We start from the raw sequence: 14114 nt of genomic DNA on the forward strand, positions 1-14114 counted from the left end.
TGGGACATACAGATGGTACGGCGTCTTGGGGTTAGCTTTGTTGGATTCTATAACGCATACTTTTGATGCTCGCGAGACGAACTCGTGGCTATTGTAGGAAAGGCATAATGCGTTGCCTTATACATGATGTATGATGTACATAATGACTGTCAGGTTAGAGGGAGTCATGATTGCCACACAGGATGGCTAAGAAAAACTGGCATCACAATTCGATTGAGTGAAAATTACTACCTGTTCTTTGGTGAAAGCTGTTGCCTTGTGGCATGAATGCCGCTTTGGCAGCTTGAAAGGCCAAGTGTCAAGTTCGGAGTAAAGGCAGTCAGTCCACTATGCTCAGCATTGGAGCTATGCCAGGCAGCCGGTCAGTTAGTCACTATCCTGGCTTGCTGCTTCGGCCTGACATGCAGCGGCGCAGCAAACGGTTCCTAGCGCTACAGTTGAGACATTGTCTTCTGGACACGGTAGTGAGCTCGAGCTCGTCCAAGGTAGCCGGTGAGTGCATTCCTAGAGGAGCCCATGGGCCGCTGTGCTTTGGTGCAGCGTGTCCTGGTCACGGCTTTTGGCGGTAATATACTGACGATGCCAGGGATAAAATGTTGCAACCTGTTTTTGGACGCTGTGACACAGACAGTTGGATGCCTTGGAGTACCGAACTTATTTGCCAATTGTTCTCAATGATGCCGAGAGCCTTCATGGGATGAAAGCAAACTTGGCGCCAGAATGCCACCATAACTAGATTGTTTTCTTTTCATCTGTGCTCCGATGATGAAGAGTCTCGTTTGTAAAAGACGCTCAAAGGCTCGTCGTCGACATTGCACGTTAGGTTAACAAGCCAAGCCACTTCTATCCGCTGCCCAAGCATTCAGTTGCCCCCTTGGCCTGCTCTGCTTCATACTCAGAACCGTTCGTGTCATTCATGTGATCTATGATACAATATACATGTCAATTTCATCTTCGGGTGGTTGGTTTCTGCCTTGATCAGCTTCTGCCTCGATCAGCATTCTGCCATCCTGGATTCCATTCCTTTTTGTGCGCCTTCGACCTGTCATCCCCAGCACGGGTATCCGGAAAACGAAAATGACGACGCCTTGTTTTTTTTAAACCACCCTTTTGACCTCGAAGAATCTGCGAAGCCACCACACCTGGAAGACAGACTCTCCAACAACGAGACCAATGACGAACAGGTTCCACCACTTGACTCTGCTGTTGGTGCTCTCGGCGGTGTTACGGTGAGTGCGCTCGCGTAGGACGATATAGGACTGCTCGTCCTTGACCTGGGCGAGGAGCTCGGAAAGATGGCGTACTACAATCGATGTGTTAAGAGAGCCTGTAACCATGCTAATAAACCATTGTTCTGCTTACCTTCGACTTCGAGGGGATCGGCGGGGACTTCGGTCTCGCTGACGTAGACGATACCATGGACGTTGAATGAGACCTCCTTGCTGTGGGCACCCCAGTGCTCGTTTCCGAAGCAGTAGGTGTACTTGCCGTCGTGCTTCGCGTCGAAGGAGAAGTCTCCGTTCGAAACGCTCTTATCAAAGGTCTCGTACTGGCCTTGGGGGTTCGTGATCTGCGGGTGTAGAGAGTCGACAATCAGCCTCGGTACCTCCGTCACGATGCAATTGTGCGCGACGTTTGCGGTCAAAAAGGGGGTGCGGTGGGCTAGAGCTTAGTTCATACCCAGAAGTCAATGTCCAGGTTGCCGGCGCTGCCAAATTCGCGGTCGCCAACCTGGAAGGTGACGGTCATCTTGTCATCGCGGTGCAGCGACTCGTGGAAGCATTCGCGGCCGTGGGCGGGCAGCTGAATGTTGTGGGCCAGGGCCGAGTGGACAAGGCCAGCTGCGAGGAGCAGCTTGGTGACCGAAGGGAAGAACATGACAGGAGCTTCCTTTTTTTTCCCTCCGTCTCTCTGTCTCTCTCTCTGTATGTGTGTTGTAAGAGCTCCGTGTCGAGGCCGAGGGGGAAAAGGAAAGGACGTCAGACTGAGCTGGTCGACAGGCACAGCAGAGGCGAGCTGTTCTGTATTCAAAGGGTAGAGTTCAGAGCCGGGAGGTAAATGGAACGACGTTGGCTTGTGTCCAGGCTGTTCTCCAGATCGGTTCCTGGAGGTGATCCCTGTTCCTTGAGTCTGGACACTCTGGCGACGTTTGGTTGGACTTGAGGCTGAGCCGAAAGAGGTCTAGCTCGGGACTAGACATGATGGACCGATGCTTTTCCGGCTTGTTTCTCGCGGTACCTTAGCTGGAGCCGACCCCTGCACGTGATGTGGATACTTGTTGCTTCAGAAGGCCCTTCCAGTCACAGTGGTTAACAACGCTAGAAGGGGGTAGCCAACAGGGAGAGACAGGTACCTAACCACGTCGCTTCAAGTAGCCTGTGGTCCGTGCCTAGCTTGACTTGGGCCTCAGCACGCAACATGACAGCGTGAGGTGGGCAGTTTTGGGGTATTCGCAGACAGCGGCCTGCTACCTTAGGGAAGGTACCTCGGCGGGCCACAGGGTGGCGTCCGTTTGTAGCGATGGTCGAGTAGAGTGGGGACACAGAGTTTGAAAAACATGGCCTTTCTAAAAATCACCACCAACCTCGCCGGGCCCAAGTTATCTTACCAAAGCCCACCCCCTCTACTCGCCTCTATTCCACCTACCTAAACTAACCCTCTTGACACTTGACTGTCTTCCCCCCCTTCACCGACAATCACACCCACGACCAAAAAAAACCAACACTCCGGTCTCCTGTCGCAGAGGGACGTCGTGAGGAAGTAAGTCACTATTTGCCATCACCTGTTTGTCTCGAATCCGTCCCTTTCTTTCCAGCCTCTGTGTCATCTTCAGTCGGGTCTCCAGTCCCCTTTCCCACCCCCTCGGCCAAAGCTGCTCTTGCGCGCGTGCCTGCATCGGTCTGGTCTGGACACGACACCTCAGGATACGGTAGAGAGCAGCCCACCACACCCCCCAACCCAATCCAATATCCCTATCCCTCCCTCCCTCCACGTCGCCTGTCCACATCCACTTCTTCTATCCCGCTACTCCTCTCCTCCATTTGCGAATTGCGGCAGCCTGGTTCTCAACTTCAACCTTGACCAGATCATCATCGCAACACCTTGCCTTCGCCCAGCGCCCAGGCAGACTTTAGTCAGTGACCCAATCCTGCCCGCCTCCGTTACTATCTGTCCTTTCGGAGTCTGCTTTATACTGCTTTATATCCCGCCCGCACCTTTTCTCGACGTTATTTCCATTTAATTTAATTTGCATCAATTGCGCGCTTGCTCACACTATCCGTCTTCAACAGATAAACTTCTTCCTATACAACGCCACCGACACCTAGACGCTCATCACAGTCCGAACCGCAATCATGGGTCTCGCATTTTCCAAGATTTTTGACAAGCTTTGGGGAAAGAAGGAGATGAGAATTTTGATGGTCGGTCTTGACGCCGCCGGAAAGACTACGATTCTCTACAAGCTCAAGCTCGGTGAAATCGTCACGACCATTCCTACCATTGGTACGCACCGCCCCTAACACTATTTGCTACCTCGTGTCATGATGTAATTTCGCGCCACCCGCTATCAATAGGGTCAATGCATCGAGGAGGCGAATGGCGTGCTAACATCGGGCCTCTTCTAGGTTTCAACGTCGAGACTGTTGAGTACAAGAACATCCAGTTCACCGTGTGGGACGTTGGTGGTCAGGACAAGATCCGCCCTCTGTGGAGACATTACTTCCAGAACACCCAAGGTATCATCTTCGTCGTTGACAGCAACGATCGCGACCGTATCGTCGAGGCCCGTGAGGAGCTTCAGCGCATGCTCAACGAGGACGAGCTGCGGGATGCCATTCTCCTGGTCTTCGCCAACAAGCAGGATCTGCCTGTACGTTACCCCGCCATCCCCTCTTACTCGGGGCTATTCGAGCCTTCATCAACACGAATCATGCGGCTGACATATTTTCCTACAGAACGCCATGAATGCCGCCGAGATCACAGACAAGCTTGGCCTCCACTCTCTGAGACAACGCGCCTGGGTATGTTTCCCCTCGAGCACGACCGAGTACGATTATCCCCATACTGATCCCCCCAATAGTACATCCAGTCCACCTGCGCCACCTCCGGTGATGGTCTCTACGAGGGTCTCGAGTGGCTTGCCACCACCCTGCGCAAGGCGGGTCACCAGTAAATGCCGCGAAGAGAAGCCGAACGGACTACCTCTCTTCTGCTATACTCTCACGTCATCCCTCTGGGACGGTTGTAATTCGCAAAGCTACCGGTCACAAGGCAATCGAATAGTCCATAACTTATTTTTTTCGCATCTTCTCGTCCTTACATCCCCTCCTCCCCATGGTGGTACCTGACATCACGTGAGCCACATTCCGTTGGCATTCTCTCGACGCAGCAAGCACACACATTCTGGTCTCAAAAGGACAAGTTTCGTTTTGGAAGAAAGGGGGCGTCTTGGGTTGGGAAATCTGTACAGTCCTCACGCAGCAACTCTATACGTTTCTCCGTCCAAATGTGACGGAGAAGCCTACTCATGAACACCTTGGCTTTCTCGCCTCCGCAATCCCATGAATACGGTGTTTCTGCTCTTTTGGTGGTCCGGTTTACCTACCATTTTCGGCAGGGGAAGGGATGAGACATGGGCTTAACGAGTTTCTTCATGACTGGTTAGTACCCCTATGAGGGGTGGTTCGCCCTGCTTTCCTCCAGTTTGTCGTCTTTGTTGTTAGGTATGGAGGGGTTTCAGGTAGTTCTAGCCTTGAGTTGGGACAGAATCGTTATAGACTTGTCTTCCTTTTTTTCAAAATTCGTGGTGCCACGCGATATTTCATAATTCTTTCCGCCATCCCAACCCATCCACTCCCTCGCCGACCCCTAGTGGCATGTCTCGCGGCTTCCTAAACCCCCAATTCTAGCCCCCCTCAAAGCGTGCAGCTCGACACCGCAGAGCCCCCTTCTGGAATGCTGTCTTGGACGCGTCTTTGTGGGTACTCGACGTCACAAGGACGGACGGAAGCAGATGCGATCGAAGAGGACATATGGCTACACGCGAAAGGTGGGTAAAAGTGCACAATTTAATTTGCATTAGCACGAATGCCAACTGCTGAATGTATTCTGTGAGTGGAACACGTATGTGAAGACAGGCTATTTCTTATTTTACAGTCCTACACAACGCTGTGGTGCTAATCGTCCAACACTTTCTTGAGGGGAATTCAGTCTTTTCCTTCCATGTACTCCGTGCTCCAAAATAAACTACTCAACCAAAAAAAATTAGTCGTACATATCGTGATTGCCTTTTTATGCCTTTGGCTGGGCTGCGACTTCAAGTCCTGATTTATCCTCCTTGATCCTGACCACCGCCGTCTCACCGGATCGCAGCTCGCCGCGGATGATCTTGTCCGCGAGCCCGTTGCCGATCTCGTTGGTAATGAGGCGGTTGAGCGGCCTCGCACCGTACTTGGGATCGTAGCCGCGCTCCGCGAGCCAGTCCCGCACCTCGCCGCCGACGTCGAGGACGATGCGCTTGTCGTCGAGGCGTTGCTGCAGCTCGCGCAGGCGTATGTCGACAATGTCCCGCAGGGCGGCGAGGGCGAGGCGCTTGAAGACGATGAAGGAATCGATGCGGTTAAGGAACTCTGGCGGGTAATTTGCGGCGACGACGTCCATGACGGCCTTACGGATGGAGGGGTCGATGTCGCCGTCGGCCGTTTCCTTGTATGGGTGGATGGGGTCCGCGCCGACGAGGATGTCTGCGCCGAGGTTGGACGTCAGCACGATGATGGTGTTGCGGAAGTCAACCTTGTGGCCCTGAGCGTCGGTGAGGTAGCCCTCGTCGAGGACTTGGAGGAGGAGAGCCGAGATATCGCGGTGGGCCTTTTCGAACTCGTCAAAGAGGAGGACCGCATAAGGCTTGCGGCGGACGGCCTCGGTGAGCTGGCCGGCGTCTTCGTAGCCCACGTAGCCGGAAGGTGCTCCGATGAGGCGGGAGATCGTATGCTTCTCCTGGAACTCGCTCATGTCGAAGCGGACGACGGCCGACTCGGTGGAGAAGAGGAAGCCCGCGAGTTTCTTGCAGAGCTCCGTCTTTCCGACACCGGTAGGTCCAAGGAAGAAGAAGGACGCGAGCGGCCTGTTCTCGCCGCTGAGGCCGGCACGCTGGAGGCGCACGGCGTTGGAGACGGCCTTGATGGCCTCGTCCTGGCCGCGGACGGCCTCGCGTAGAGAATCTTCCATGTGCACGAGCTTCTCGATATGGCCAGAAGTAAGCTTAGAGATGGGGATGCCGGTCACCTTCGAGACGACTGCTGCGATGTCGTCCGCAGTGACGGCATCGTGGATGAGGCTGCCGTCCGACTTTTCGCCGTCCTTGGGGATCTTCTGCTCCAGGGCGGGAATGACGCTGTACCTCAACTCAGACGCGCGGCCAAAGTTACCTTCTCTTTGTGCCTGGTCCAGCTCGATCCTGGCCTTGTCGAGGTCCTCTTGAGTCTTCTTGACGGCCTCGATCTCGGCGCGTTCCGCTTCCCAGCGCTTGGTGAGCTCAGATATCTCATCTTCGTACTTCTTCAGGTCAGTCTGCAGCTTGTCGCGACGCTCTTGGCTGGCCACATCCTTTTCCTTGCGCAAGCTTTCGAGTTCGATCTGGATGGTCATTATTTTCTGGTCGAGGGCCATGATATCTTCAGGCTTCGATTCGTGCTCGAGCTTGAGATGGCTGGCAGCCTCGTCCATCAGGTCAATTGCCTTGTCCGGCAAGAATCGGTCGGTAATGTACCGGTTAGAGTAGGTAGCGGCTGCCACCAGGGCACCATCAGTGATGCGAACACCGTGATGAACTTCGTACTTGTCCTTAATACCCCGCAGAATGCTGACTGTATCCTGGACGGTGGGTTCGTTGACAATGATCGGCTGGAATCTGCGGGCAAGGGCGACGTCCTTTTCGATCAGGCGGTACTCCTCCAAGGTAGTCGCGCCGCAGCACTGGAGCTCACCACGCGCAAGTGCTGGCTTCAGCAAGTTACTCGCATCGATGGATCCTTCGGCCTTGCCGAGACCTAGCAAGGTGTGCAATTCATCGATGAAGAGGATGACTTCGCCCTCAGCCTGCTGAACCTCGGTCAAGACCTTTTTCAGCCTCTCCTCGAAGTCACCCCTAAACTTCGCGCCCGCAATGAGCGAGCCCAGGTCCAGGGCAATGACACGCTTGTTCTTGATGCTCTCCGGGACGTCACCGCGCACGATTCTCAGTGCGAGGCCTTCCAGGATGGCTGTCTTGCCGGTGCCGGCCTTTCCAATCACGACAGGGTTGTTCTTTGTCCGCCGCGAGAGAATCTGGATCGTTCTTTGAATTTCTGCATCGCGTCCGATGACCGGATCAAGCTTTCCATCCTTGGCCTTGGCCGTCAAGTCGATTCCGAATTGTTCGAGTGCTGATTTCTCTGGTTCGCCACCCATGTTCATGCGGTGTGTACCGCCTGGAGGATGAGGTCTTCCATTTGCATAACTCCGAATGGCTATCGACGGTAGAAGCTTGCTACTGCTTCTGAGTGCAGCAGATTCGTTAATGATGGCTCTTGAGATTAGTCGTGGAGATCTCGGTGATGATGACCCGACGATGCGCCGGGCTGATGAGATGAGTTGTCTTCTGGCTTGCATTGTGTCTACTGGTCAATGCCAGATGGTGCAAAAAGTCGTCCAAATATCAGACTAATATACCGGATGAAAGATAGAAAAGTCACCGGCCTCAAATATTCTCTAGACAACTCTCTGGTGCTGTCAAGTCGCGAACTTGGAAGATTTCACGAGTACATTCTCGCACTTTCGGTGAGGTCTAGCATATTCCGAAGCTTTATCTTATCAACAATGGGTCCATGCGCATGACGAAATACGTCTACTGCCAGTGCCAGCGCATGTTTGCCCATTTGGTTTTTCCAGTGCATTCACTGTGTAAGACTGAGGTCCGCCGGCGTCGGGAGAATATCGTATCGGAAGCTCTCAAACAATGATAGATTTCCCCAGTGTAGAAAATCGCCCGAGTATCCAGGGATGAGCAGAGCTGAGAGCGATGAGCTGCTGATTCGAGTAAGTTGACGTACAGTGACATCCGACGCTGGCTGAGGCAAGAGCTGGGAATGACAGATCGGTCAGTGGGTGGATCTGCTCTCTCCCGCAGGGCCCTGGGGGTCTGGCCCCGGAAAATCGGGCGCACAATCTCCCGTTGGAACAAAATTGTCGCCATGCGAAGGACCCTGGCTCACCGCCCGCGCCTGCAGAGGTTGCAGAGGTTTCTGCCGCATGCACTCTGCCAAATTCGGACTAGCGGAGGGCTTGCCTTCCACACCCGCCGCCCACACTCGCTAGACATTTTCTGAGAAATCGATTTCCCGCTGCCCCGACCCCAACAACCAAAGCCTCTCGAACGAGATCAACCACTTCCTTCTTTTTCGTTCACGATCCCCATTCTCCGCTAACCACCACAGCCCTCAACGAGGACCGAGAGCAACCATGTCGGCGAAGACGGAATCCACGACCAAGAAGTTCGGCTCGTCGACTCGGGTCGTCCCCGCCCCCTCCCAGAAGGCGCAGAAGTGGTACAACGCCGACGATGAGCCCGAGGCCAAGAAGGTGAGTTTACTACGTCCGTGTGTCGATGCTGCTTGGAACCTTTGCGCATTTGCGATGGGGAGAGGAAATGTCATTTCGAGCGGTCACGAGTGGTCTTGGGATGTAATTGGGAGGACACGACAAGCGAGCGCAACATTTTCGAATTACGATGCAAAACCTTCAAGAGCCTCAAGTCGGAGAGCCGAGAGAAAGCCCAAGAGAAACACCAAGTCAACGTCGGCACCACCAATCGCAAATCGACCACCGCACACAGAATTGCCTATGGAGACGGAAGAAGAAGGATGCTCGTGATACGGAATGACATATACCCCTTTTCACAGCTTTCGAATTTCAAGCAACGCACAAATCAAATAAAAGACGACGGCGATACTGACGACGATTGTCAATAGGTCCGCAAGGCCGTCCGCCCCTGGGCTCCCCGCCAGACCCTCCAGCCCGGTACCATCCTGATCCTCCTCGCCGGCCGCTTCCGCGGCAAGCGCGTCGTTCTCCTGAAGACCCTCGACCAGGGTGTCCTTCTCGTCACCGGCCCCTTCAAGATCAACGGCGTCCCCCTCCGCCGCGTCAACTCCCGCTACGTCATCGCCACATCCTACAAGGTCGACGTCTCCGGCGTCGAGTCCAAGAAGATTGAGGAGATCTCGCAACCCAAGTACTTCACCGCCGACAAGGCCAAGAAGCAGACCAGCGAGGACGCCTTCTTCAAGCAGGGAGAGAAGCCCCAGGTACGATTTTTCTCCAAGACACCAGGATATTGAAAGAGAGGATGGCAGACTGACAGTGTGTGTGTGTGTGTGACTTTGCAGAAGAAGGAGATCAACAGCAGCCGTGCCGCCGACCAGAAGGCCGTCGACAAGGCCCTGCTCGCCAGCATCAAGAAGGTCGACCTGCTCGCCTCCTACCTGGCGAGTTCCTTCAGCCTGCGCAAGGGCGACAAGCCCCACGAGATGACCTGGTAAACAGTTTTCTAAAGCTGTTGAGAGGGGTTTCGTTAACGTGTGGGCTTTCGGGATTTTCTCTCGTCGCTGGTCGTTGAAGGCTTCCGGAGATGTGGACATAAAACCGTGGAAAGGAAGGGGCAAAGCAAATGGGATTAAAAAAAAGAAGAACCAACATTTTTTTCGCCCAGTTCGCGGTTGAGGAATGTTGTTGTTGTAGACGACGAAGATCTTATGGCTACGGGCTGGGCTGGTTTTGCCAATTGCATTTGGAAGTCGACGGCATCGGTCACATTTGGCGTCTGTAATGAGGTTCTTCAAATCCAACACACAAAGAAGATAACGCATCCGGTCCAAAACACACAACCCACGCGACGGCGAAATGTCTCTCTGCACGTTGCCAACACAATCCCATGAGGAAATGACATGATTTGACACACAAGAACGAGCTCTCTAGTTTCGTGATGACTAATATGGATGACATCGAGATTTGAAATAAAAACTGAAAGAATACTTCGTATGCGCTGGGCGAAAACTCAACGGGCTTCGCGTATTGCGGGCAGTCTCACGAAGTCAAACATTCTGGCCCCTATTTGGAGCATGATATTACAGGTTTATTATCAAAGATGCTGGACCCTCCTTAGGTCTCTTTACAGCCAGCCTCATTATAACTTGACAATCTTGGACACTGGGCTTAGTCACAAGTCACGATCGACCCAGCTCTGGATCATGCCGGCTGGAGACGCCTCGTAGTGCTTGATGCTAACTTTGCCAGTGGCCTCGTCGAGGTAGGTATTGGCCTGGACGAAGACCTTGCGGGGCTGCTTGTTGGCCAAGACAACGTTCCTCGCCTTGGTGCCCCAGAAGTCCATGTCAACGTTGGTCATATCCTTGTAGAAAGCAGTGCCGTTCTCGACATCGGCGGTCGCCTTGTACACGTGAAGCTTTTGAAGATACTTTCCGACGGCTGTGCATATCAGTCAGCATTGTTGGGTCCCAAGGTGCGCGTTGTGAGACTGAATGTACATACCATCACGACCAGTGGTCAGGATCTTAGAACGGTCAAGCTTGATCTCCAAGTCAGACAGATCATCGTTCTTGTACTCCAGCTTGCAGAAATCGTCGCCAGCCTGGAGGAAGCACTGTGGAGTAGTATTTAGCAAATGAGTAATCATACGAGTACGTCATTGTCACGAACCTGCAGGATAGAGAAGCGAGCCTGCGAATGCGCTTGGCCCCACTTTTGGCTCTTGGGATCCCACATCTCCAAGGACACGAGACCGGCGCGTGCCATCTGTAGGTAAGCAGCGTACAGGACGTTGCCAGCCTCGTTGTTGATGTCAGTGCTTCCATCGCCGAAGCCGAAGATCTTGAGAACGGGGAACTCGCATCTAACTCCAGGTTAGTCCGGGGGTGCTAGATTGTAGGCGATTGAAAGATGCATACCCAAGATACATGGCGACAAGCTCAGCGCGGCACTCCTCGTACGAAGCAGCAAGGCTGCCAAATACAGATCCCCATGTCTGTCCAGGCTTGTACCATGTGGACACAGGCTTGTTAGTAAGGGGGCTGACAGGAGGGTTCTTCTCGTCAAAGTTGTAGGTTCCGGGAGAGGTCTCCTGGAGAAGCTTTCCGCAGCCGTGACCAGTCAACTCGTGAAGGCCAACCTGCACCTCAAAAGCAGGATCTCTGTACTTGTGGTACAATTCCAAGTCGGCGTCTGAGATGAAAGGAATCTTCTCATTGGGAGCCTTGGCACTGAGGACGTTGCCGAGAGAAACGTTCTTGAAGCCCTCAGTTTGCCTAATGTCGTCATAGTTGGGAATGTTGATTCCAGCAGGAATGCCAGAGCCGGCAAAGGTCAGAACCTCGAGGGAAGTGAAGTCGGGCGACAGGAACTTGTCCTTTTCAAAGTCCTTGCTCCACGGGAGAAGGGGAATCAACTCGGGCGCAGCGGAGACGAGGGCGCCAAAGGCACGGGTACGCTCGAGGTTGACCACAGAGGCAAAACCTTCCCACTCGCCGCGAATACCAGCAGGGTCTCTGTAGGTCTCAATGAAACCAATGTTGGACTCAACCATGGGGCCCTTGTCTCTGATCCAGAATCTCTGGCTGTCCTTGAACGCGAGGAGGGAGCCAGTCGAGAATGACTTTGCGTAGGCCTCGTGCATCTTTGCTTGGTTCTCGTTGTCGCTGTTCTCCTGCGCCTTCTTGATATACTCGGAAATAGCCTTCATCTCTGCGGCATAGTCGCCGTATACCAGCTTGATCGTCTTACCCTTGAGAAGCCCATCCTCCAACTGGAACTCAGTTTCTTTGCCAATGTCACCACCCTCGGCAGGGACACTTGTGACGGCCGAGGCAATGAGGATCTCGAAACTACCCTCGTTGGTCTTACGGAGACGGTTATTCTCGGGGAGAAGTCCCTTCTTCTCCATCCAAGCGGACACAGCCTCGATATCCTCCTGAGTAATGTGAGGAGAGTCGGGGTAGTAGGTAGTCATGTGACCCTTGTCGGGGAATCCGAGATGCATCAAAGCCTGCTTGTCAGAGCTGAAGATGGCACCATTGGTCGCCTTGTAGAAACCCTCAGCTTTGGTAGAGGTGGCAGCAAGAGCCGCAAAAGTCTTCTCATCGGCTCTAGGGATGAACTTGGCGTCGCCGAAGCTCTTGTAGTTGCCATTGTTGCCCAAGAATTGGGCAGCATACTCGAGGAAGTAGGTCAATTGGCTCTCGTCGACTCCAGCCTTCTTGGCAAGGCTGTTCCAGTCACCGCTGCTGCTCTTGTGTAAGGCGATGATGAAGTCGTAGATTGGCTCTGACTCTGGCGATAGCTGTCTGAGCACAATACGGCTTCCTGCAAAAGAGGCTCTAGCATGTCTTTTAGCTCCCGTTCCCCCCTAAAAGCTTGGCATGGCTGACACCAAGATCACATGGCACCATGACGGGGTTCTTACTTGCTGATGAAATGCGCATAGCGCTTCTGCTTGTCGGTGAGGGGTTCAAAGTGCTTCTCAATCTCCAATCGGACGACGCTCGGTGGCGCGTCAGCAAGGTAATGTTTGAGCTCCTGAGCATTCATGGTGGAAAATCTCTGCCGCCAGGGTTTCGCTAGCAAGGGAAAGCAATTTCTTGATCTGACAGTCTTAGGAGAAGTGTGAAATAAGGAAGAAGAAGCTCGCAAAGATGTCAGCCTTTGGAGGGCGGAAATGGATGAAACCCGCATGAGGAGTCGAGATGGTGCCGTACTGGTCATTGGTCACTGACGAGGCAAGTGCAGTGGAGGAGCAGACAACAACTGTGTTCAGGCGCCGCCAGCAGCGGGGAAGAGCTACACAGGCCGGAGACGAAGATCTGTAATTTAAACAGGGAAGCTTTCATCTACGCACAGGCCAGGAGCACTTCTGTTGTGGCGCTCTGTGGCTTGACTACTTTTTGGCCCAGACGACTGGCCATTCTCTACGAAAACACTCTTGTCGACAATGAGACCTGTGAAAATATCTCCCCAGGTTGTAGATAATCTCTGAAGCCAAGGGAACATAATCACCTCCCCAAAGAGGCTTGGAGGCAGAAGACGACGTTGGAGCTTCAGCCACAATGAGGGGCAATTCAGGTACTTTTGTCGACGAAGCAACTGATTCATTAACAAAACTACGACCAATGGAGAAGGAGGGGCAAGTGAGGGTAGAACGCTGACGATATTCCCACAGAATATTACAATACTCCCGAGCACATGATTTGCAGTGTTTTCAGTCGGAATAACAGAACCACAAACCTCTGGTAGAGAGCTCGGTTTGTTGCGCTTAGTGTTGGCTTGTGAACGTGTATAGTAGGTCGTCGTCCATCTGCGACTCGTTGTGAGAGCAATTCAACTGCTCCAAGTAGACTTCAACACAGAGGCTGTTGCTTGGCTGATTGAATGGGTAGTAAATTAATTTCAAATGTAAATTATACAGTCTGCTATTGAGACGCAAACACACCACAGGGCATTATCTGGAGAAGTGGGTACGGGGGCTGGGCCGCGTGTTTGGCTGATTCATATTTTCTTTCACTCGCATTGAGATCTGTGAGCTCATATGAGAGCATTGGTAGTTGAGTGAACCAGGGTGGTGGGAGGTTGAACTTATTATAAGGCACGCAACGGCCGTTCTCGGAACAGCATGGCTGCCTTAGCATACGATCATTACCTTACTCAAGTTGCGGGAGGTGTGGCCAGTCAGCTGTGGCAAATATACTATATACTACCTGACCACTGACCACTGACCACTGACAACCCAGCTCATTGCCAGCGACGCGATGCCGACTCCCGCCGTCGATGCCACTCGCCCTGCTCACCGAGAGGATCCTGCTCGCACCTAATTCCGACAACTGTGGACTATGCCTGTCGAGTTTTGTTGCATGCATGTGTTCAAGAGCCAATGGGAGACTTCATGAGATCTGCATGTTTGTGCAACCTGATCTGGCCGACAGCATTGGCAGGCTATACCGCGCCCGTCTTGAATAGTAGTTTGCTTATGGTCCTCGCGATGATAACTGACACGAATCATCTCGCCTTGGTTC

General features: G+C 53.2%; 5 protein-coding genes across 5 annotated transcripts; 2 read left to right on the plus strand and 3 right to left on the minus strand.

Annotated features, from left to right (window-relative positions):
• Positions 1 to 1097: 1097 nt before the first annotated feature.
• Positions 1098 to 1878, minus strand: CORC01_03351 (emp24/gp25L/p24 family/GOLD; the record flags this gene model as incomplete). Its single annotated transcript, XM_022615001.1, has 3 exons — positions 1098 to 1303; positions 1363 to 1570; positions 1681 to 1878. The coding sequence occupies 3 exons, from the start codon at positions 1876 to 1878 to the stop codon at positions 1098 to 1100; spliced, it is 612 nt and encodes a 203-aa protein (XP_022478460.1).
• Positions 1879 to 3353: 1475 nt separating this feature from the next.
• CORC01_03352 (ADP-ribosylation factor) lies at positions 3354 to 4171 on the plus strand (the record flags this gene model as incomplete). Its single annotated transcript, XM_022615002.1, has 4 exons — positions 3354 to 3501; positions 3624 to 3868; positions 3954 to 4019; positions 4079 to 4171. The coding sequence occupies 4 exons, from the start codon at positions 3354 to 3356 to the stop codon at positions 4169 to 4171; spliced, it is 552 nt and encodes a 183-aa protein (XP_022478461.1).
• A 1118-nt stretch (positions 4172 to 5289) lies between these two features.
• On the minus strand, positions 5290 to 7647 carry CORC01_03353 (ATPase; the record flags this gene model as incomplete). Its single annotated transcript, XM_022615003.1, has 1 exon — positions 5290 to 7647. The coding sequence occupies one exon, from the start codon at positions 7645 to 7647 to the stop codon at positions 5290 to 5292; it is 2358 nt and encodes a 785-aa protein (XP_022478462.1).
• Positions 7648 to 8496: 849 nt separating this feature from the next.
• On the plus strand, positions 8497 to 9575 carry CORC01_03354 (ribosomal protein L6e; the record flags this gene model as incomplete). Its single annotated transcript, XM_022615004.1, has 3 exons — positions 8497 to 8616; positions 9006 to 9341; positions 9423 to 9575. The coding sequence occupies 3 exons, from the start codon at positions 8497 to 8499 to the stop codon at positions 9573 to 9575; spliced, it is 609 nt and encodes a 202-aa protein (XP_022478463.1).
• Positions 9576 to 10252: 677 nt separating this feature from the next.
• On the minus strand, positions 10253 to 12636 carry CORC01_03355 (peptidase family M49; the record flags this gene model as incomplete). Its single annotated transcript, XM_022615005.1, has 5 exons — positions 10253 to 10521; positions 10585 to 10696; positions 10753 to 10945; positions 11001 to 12425; positions 12512 to 12636. 5 exons carry the CDS (start codon positions 12634 to 12636, stop codon positions 10253 to 10255), a joined length of 2124 nt encoding a protein of 707 aa, XP_022478464.1.
• Positions 12637 to 14114: the final 1478 nt, after the last annotated feature.

This window comes from Colletotrichum orchidophilum, assembly GCF_001831195.1.
Source record: "Colletotrichum orchidophilum strain IMI 309357 chromosome Unknown Scaffold_20.1, whole genome shotgun sequence".
Classification (NCBI taxonomy): domain Eukaryota; kingdom Fungi; phylum Ascomycota; class Sordariomycetes; order Glomerellales; family Glomerellaceae; genus Colletotrichum; species Colletotrichum orchidophilum.